Consider the following 7,466-nt stretch of genomic DNA (forward strand, 5'->3'; position numbering starts at 1 on the left):
GCTAGTTATTTTATATGACAACAAGAGGCTAGTTATCAATAGTGATAACTTCATCATATGTTACTCCTCACCGATGCTCACTACGCAGCTTGGTGACAGCAGAAATCATTGGAAAGGTCTTCTGGCTCGAGCCCATTGTCTATGGAATTATCATGCTTTAGCCGCCATTGGAATGCCAAGAATGTATGCTCCGTACGCATGCAGGACACTAAGCATTATTGGAACAATAAGTACTTGTCTGCATGGTCACTGTTTCAGTTTCGATCGATCAAAAGGTGATCTGTCTTAGCTGAACCGTTTATGCGTTGTTCTACAGTTACGGGTTTGTCCACTGAGTTACGCAATGTCTGCTTCGTGCTGGGACTTGGGAGGTCTCTTGTGTTTCGTAGGGAATTGTAGGAAATGTAATTTCAGTTAGGCATGAGTGTGATTTATAAGTTCCTTTGTGTTAGACAGTGGCCCTGTAGCACAGTTTTCTCGCTGTCCCCTGCAGCTTCCATAGATACTGCGCCGCCTAGCACACTCCAACGGGCAAACAGACGGACTCGTTTCATGGTCAGACGGGCAAACGAATGTAACCGAAGGTTTGTTGTCAATAGTTAACCCGCGCACCGACGGGGATCTGCGCCAACTTCGCACCGACGGGGGGGGGGGGCGGATGACCGCCCCCACTGAGATCTCGAGAACGAAGCAAGATAGCGACAAGCGGTAAACGGCATCGGATATGCACGGACAAGGTCTACAATTTTTACAAAGGTCATTTTCAGGTCAGGTCAAAGATGACGTCACAGGGGTCGAAAAAGTCAAAATGGCGGCGCTAGATATGGAGAGAGTTTTTCTCGAATAACTTTCGAACTAGACAAGATAGGAACAAACTAAGGGCATCATCGTGATTCTCTTGTCAATCCGCATCGAATGATATATATGTTGACCTCGAAAGGTCAAGGTCAAAGGTTGACCTCAGGTCACGTGACCTCGAAGTCATCATGTATATCATTCGATGCGTCTTGACGAGCTGAACACAATGAGACCATCCGCGCGGCTGTATCTTGTTCCTGTACGGAGTTATTGGCAAAAAACCTTTGGTGACCTTTGATGACGTCACATGACCTTACAGCTGCCCAACAGCAAAACAGACCTCAAGGTAGTGAAGGTTGATCGTATGTGAAGTCATGTATGGTATATGGAGCCATTCCGACCCGTTTTAGTGGTAAAAACAGGGAGTTGATTCCCCCCCCCCCCCCCATTGACTTATAATGGGGAGGTCGCGAAATTGACCTGACCTTAGGTCACCGATATCAAAATTCCGAGATATAAAAATTGTAGCTACTAATGACCTAATAACATCCTGCGACTTTCAAAGGCCTCCGACATCTACTGTAGCTCTGGCACGGTGACAAAGTTGCAAAAAAAGTGACTTGAGGTTGGGTCATTCAAAGTGACCTGGTGACCTGACCTTATAAGTTAGGAGGTTCAAACTTGCACAGCATGTGTAAAATTGATGAGAAAATAGTCGTACCAAATTTCGCGGCGCTACGCGCCGCGGTTTTCCCGCTATCCGCGAAAAACCTCAGGGGGGGGGGGGCGGATATCCGCCCCCCGTCGGTGCGCGGGTTAAAACACTATTCTTTAGAATTGTGTTTTCTATTGAAAAACAAATCTGAGCTCCCTGACAATTTGGCAAAAGTTGCCTGAGATATGACTAGACCCGTACCTCTCGGTGTTCAAAAGTGATAAGATGCGTTCTCAGAGATATCGGTGTTGCTGTCGGTTTTGATTTTGATATTTTCGGCAGTACAGTTTATTGATACTTGCGGTTGATCGTAAAAGTGAGACTCAACAGATATGTCATGGTAGGTTTTATTTTGCGTATTTAAAAGGTGTTTCTATTACAGCTTAAAACACCGATTTTATCATGCATGCTACGGCCGTGCCACTTGATCAATCGTAAACAAAAGAAGCTGAGGTCTTTTAAATCAAAACAGGCTGGATTACTGAATAATGGTTTTCATTCAATAAGTTTTTGCTGAGTGATATTTTTAGCAGTTCTTTGTAATGCAATGGTATATTGTTGGGAAAAATTATATAATTGATAACATCAGCTGCATCACGTGCGGTGTGGGATTGCGATCGTGACTCATTCTTACTTGATGTGCTATAAACCAGCTGTGAAAAAACTTTTACGATTGCCTATATAGCTTTGATACCGTTCCCGATAGGACAATGTATCCATCAAGGCATTTATCTCAAAATCTGAATTCTCTATAAATGACATTTAGCTATGCTTAGCAACCAAATATTCCCTTTACAGCAGAAAAATAGGTGATGACATGAGCACGGACATAAATTTTACAAACATTCTGGTCACCATCAATGATATATGGCGCCAAAAACTTGGTACCACTAAGTTGTTATTAGCCGTTTTCACGACGGCCATCTGGTACACATTTGGTGCACATCTGGTGCAGATCAGGTGCAGATTTGGTCAAATCAGGTTCAGTGTGTCTCTTAGTAGCTATCAGCTAGTGTTACACTGATTGCTTATATGCCTGCTTTGTCGTATTATCAGAGAGCATCATCGATTAAAACTCTGAAATAAGTTCATAAAATGAAGATATTTGCTGTAAAAGAGATAAGGTGCAGATTTGGTCAAATCAGGTGCACTCGCCGGATAGCCCGTCGTGAAAACGGCTATTAGTGGTATGTTGATATCAAAAGCAAATTGCTGGAACATGGGATATTTTCTTGGGATGATGCAGCAGCAATCATTCCATCATTATGGAATGATTGGCACGAGCTATACGATAAAACGCACACATTTTTATTTTCGCGCTGCTCATGGTGAAAAACGACCCTATTGTGAAAATTTGTTACTTGATGATGATGATGATGTTCCTCCCGGCCCCAGCTATTGCCGGGGCGTAGCCGATCGGCTCTGGAATGAGCGAAAGCCGGCGGCAAAGGCCGCCACCACGTCGTCCCGTCGTAGGTCAGGTGGTCGACCGTGCATGTTTCCCAGCGCGTGGAGGCGCGTGCCGCACAGGCACGGGCAGCGAAGCAGCACGTGTCGCGGCGTATCCGCCTCCTCGCCGCACACCAGGCATCGAGCCGCTGGGCACTCGGTGTCGGTGCAGCCCTGACAGGTGTCAGTTGGGCGGCGTCCGATGCGGTGCAGGTACTGGGCCGACTGGCTCCAGTGTCCCGCCCGCAGCTGATGTGTGTCAACCGCGGCCATCCGGTTGTCACCGCTGACCGGTCCCGGTAGATGTTCTTCACCGAATATTTCCTTGTACCAGCCGTCTGGCCATGCACGTTGCCACTGGCGCCGGGCAGACCTGGCGGCGGCGCGGGTGGCGCTCCTGGTGTCAATAGGGGCATTTGACTGGTCCATGCCTGCGGCCTCCTTTGCGATTGCATCGGCGCGCTCGTTGCCGGCCAGGCCACAGTGGGCGGGCACCCACTGGAGGTGCACCGGTCGACCGCGCTCCACCAGTAGCAGCAGCTGCTGCCAGATGGTGGCTCCCAGCTGGGTAGTCTGGGCTGCGGGACCGCTCTCCAGTGTCATCAGCGCCGCACGGGAGTCTAGGCAGGCTATGATTGGGTCGTCACCGCCGGCGGGGGCGGCGTCCTCTTGCTCGATCTCCACGATCTTTGCGAGCGCGTCTCGGAGTGCAACCAGCTCCGCTCTTGTGCTCGAACAGTAGACGCCTGCTGGGGTTCTGACCTCTTCCGTGTTGCCGTTCGGGAGGGTGATGTGGGCGCCTCCTCCGCCCGATGTCACTCCTCCTGTCGCTGATCCGTCCGACCATATCCAGATCGCGCGCTCCGCCCCCGGGAGCTTCTCTAGTATGTCCTCTGCCGCGGTTCTCCGGGACTCATCTGATCTGCCTCTTGCGCATGCGGGTCCAGCGGTGGGGGCGATGGAGACTCCTTCCGTAGGAGTCCACGGAGGGAGAGTTGCCGCAAGGCTGGGCTCGACTGGAACATCCAGCGCTCCCAGGTCGCGTAGGGTGTTGCGCCCCAGCTCGCGCCAGCCGCGAACGGCGGAGAGGCGGGAGTGCTGTGTCGCGGTGGCCACGGCTCTCAGTGGGTCGTCTGGAGGCAGCGAGGCTGCTCTCATCACCATTCTCGTGGCTAGAGTGGTGCGTCGCATCTCTGCCGTGGCCATGCCGGCCTCCGCCATCAGGCCGTGCGTCGGCGTCGACATGGGACAGCCGGTGACTGCCCTGGCCGCCGCGCGCAGTTCCCGATCGACCAGCTCCACGTGGGACGGGGAGGCCGCCGGCAGCCAGGCTGCTGCAGCGTACTCTAACGCGCCGCGAACATAGCCGTTGGCTACTGTGCGCAGGTGATGCTCTCGTAGTCCCCATGAGTGGCCGGTGAGCTTCCTCAACTGTGCTGTGCGTGGGCGGACCTTGCGGCGCAGGCTGGCGCAGTGCTCGCCGAAGTGGAGGAGGCGGTCTAGCGTCACTCCCAGCAGCTTGACATGAGATGTTGCGGTGACGTCCGATCCTGCGACCTTGAGCGTGACATTCTTGGCGTCAGGGGCCCACTGAGACAGAACCAGGATTTGGGTTTTGTGGCCGGCGATGTTCATCTTGTTCTTGGTCGCCCATCTCGCCATCATGTCTGCCGATTGCTGTGCTCGGGACAGAGCCATCTGGATGTTCGGGCCGGCGCTCACTGTGGCGGTGTCGTCTGCGTACATGTAGCAGTCCGTGCGGGGCACCTTGCGCAGCTCCTCGATGAGGTCGGCGGCCCAGAGCGTGTATAGGGTCGGCGCGAGCACGGATCCCTGCGGCAGGCCGGCTCTGAAGGGCCTGTCCCGGCTGCGAACGCCGTTTACCTCCACGCAGGCTCGGCGATCCCTGAGCAGCTGGAAGATCCAGGTGACGTTACTTCGTTACTTAATTTGTTACTTCGAAATGGCTTCCAACCGGTGTAATACGGTGGAAGAAATTGGATAAAAAAATGCAATGTGAGATAGACAGATGAGACAGATAAAGCTTTAAATTACTGTCGTTATCCATTGATTCCTTTATCTTTGTATAACCAACACAGTCCGTGTCTCCTCTGAAATGATCAAGTTTTGCTATCATATATACCTAATCGCTTAGAGAAGTGATGACTGATGGCAGCCAACTTTTTTCTCTAAAAAATGTCACATCATTGGAAACCCCATCGGTAGCTTACTGATTACGTGAGCCCGCTCTGTGATAGTCATCGATATGAAAGGATAGGTAAAAGGGATGCCATAGGTATGAACGTATGCTTATGATGCGATCATTTATGACTTCAGATGGGTGAAATCGGCTTGCTGGCTCACCGGTGTGTCACGGCGTCTGAAAACCATCAAAGGGGACTCGAGTCGCGTATTCAAATCACAAATGTCATTGTTAGTTCATACCTATGACACGATATTTTCGGAATATCCAATTGTGCAGTTATTTTGAGCTGATCAATATACTTTTGATTTATTCTGCTACAAAATCAAATTCATCCGGAGGATATATATGTAAGTTATCTTAAGAGTGCTAGACTTGCTATCAAAATGATTACCGTCGGACATCGTTCCTGCATTAAACTTTTTTCTATTTCACCCGCGTGACTCTTTTTCCATTTGCGATTTATGAGAAACTCGGGCTGTTAACTATTTCTTTAAAGTGCTTCTAGATGAAACCGTCACTTTCAAAGCCGAAACTATGGTGAAGCCGCCTGGTTTGTCCAATTTTTATGACATTAGTTTTATCTCATTTTCCTAGAGACGCGATGCTAACTGAAAATGATTTGCCACTCTTCTAACACTGTATTTTGCTATTTTGTTGTACAGTTGTAGATTGCTTGACCGTCAATGCATTTAACGGCTGACCTTCGTAAATAATATATGATGAGGAAAAATCATCTTTTGGTGCTATTGATAAGGCATTACTTTAATCTGGCACGGAGCAGCTTTGATTGTTCCACTCCGCTTTTATCCTTATTTACTTGCGGGATCTTCTGAGTCTGCTGTTTACCACAAAGTAGTCTGCAATCGGGGCAGATCCCGTCTAATAAAACCACGTGATCCCACATGACAAGCCAAGGCGAACCGAATCGAGTCATTTGAACCTCATCTCCAGTCACAAATTGGTGTGTTTTTATCTTCGGGAAAGTGAAGCTGGTATTACAAATCTGGTTGGGTCTTTTTTTCTTCAGAAAGTCCTTTACTTTCTTCAGGGTGCATTGAATCACACAGCTGTTGGTAACTCATTGTTGATCTGGGAATGGTGACGGACATTTTTTTTTCTGCGATCGGAGGTGATATCACGTGCCCGTTCCTGTAGAGATGTTGCAACTCATGATGTAATTGTATCCTTCGTGGAGCTGTAAAGCTGAAAAAATGCCGAGTATAATGTCAAATGTAAATTACTCAATTAAATCGAGTTAGCTGACAGGAAGTGGATGAGTTATCAATAATTTATGGAATGCGGTTGTAGGTAGCACAAAGCACTGCAGGCTAGTACACGCTTGGTAGGTGCCAATGAGCCAAAGGTCATTTTCGTTTCGGAGGTATAACCAGTGTGTAGCACCAAGTGTAGAAGGAAACAATGTAGAAGTCTCCGGTTACATAGCAAATCTGGTAAGTGGCATGCACAAAGCAAGGCCCTATATACTATATACTATATACAAGGCCCTATAGGCACAAAGTGGGTCGATTTAATTGATCAATGATCATGTTATGTCACTGGCTAAATGATTGCTCTCATCCCTACTGGCTGCGGAGGAGTGATGGTTTGAATTGTTAATGAGTTTTATCTATGTATGAGTTTAATGAATTCAATGGAAATGAAGTTGAGTTGTACATCTGCTTATTTCTTAGAAGAGAACTTGCATGTTGATCAGCACATACTATTTATCATCTGCCTAATGAATCCGCTTTGAACAGCGCACGCAGATTTTCAACAAAATTGATACCATGAGGCGCATGTGTGGTTTGCGTTACCCACTTCATCAAACTGTCAGAACTACAGGTTCTACCACAAAATATTGGCATTGACGCAATGTTTTACAACATTGACACGCATTCCAAACAAGTTGTTTGAGTAACGATTTAGCGATATCTATCGTAGAGGTGCCAAGAAAAATACATTAATACTTAGGTGTTGAGTGTGTTCACTGGAATTCTGCGAATGTCTATGGATTTCACAAACCACTCATGCTTGGGTCATGGAGACTGTGAGACAAACCTATTTCAAAACGCATATGACAAACCTGTCTATTGAGCATAAGTCAAAACAGAGGTTTCGAGTCGACTATGCCTGTGTGCAAAAAAAGTGCGACACCTTTAGTAGAATGAATGATTTGAGCTCACACCATTATACTCTAAGGGCATATTATGTTGATTTATTCTCTTTTTGTTAAATGTTTATTGTGCCTAATCACTTGGTGTTGCTCACAGCAGACATTTCCTAAAGGAACCTTGTCAG

The 7,466-nt window shown here is 48.0% G+C and overlaps 1 protein-coding gene across 1 annotated transcript; it reads right to left on the reverse strand.

The window, feature by feature from the left end:
• Window positions 1-2,908: 2,908 nt before the first annotated feature.
• On the reverse strand, window positions 2,909-4,876 carry LOC122369778 (the record flags this gene model as incomplete). Its single annotated transcript, XM_043344783.1, has 1 exon — window positions 2,909-4,876. A coding segment is annotated over one exon (1,968 nt), but the record flags the coding sequence as incomplete, so codon positions are not given.
• Window positions 4,877-7,466: the final 2,590 nt, after the last annotated feature.

This window comes from Amphibalanus amphitrite, unplaced genomic scaffold (genome assembly GCF_019059575.1).
Source record: "Amphibalanus amphitrite isolate SeventyFive unplaced genomic scaffold, NRLGWU_Aamphi_draft 001071F_arrow, whole genome shotgun sequence".
Lineage (NCBI taxonomy): Eukaryota > Metazoa > Arthropoda > Thecostraca > Balanomorpha > Balanidae > Amphibalanus > Amphibalanus amphitrite.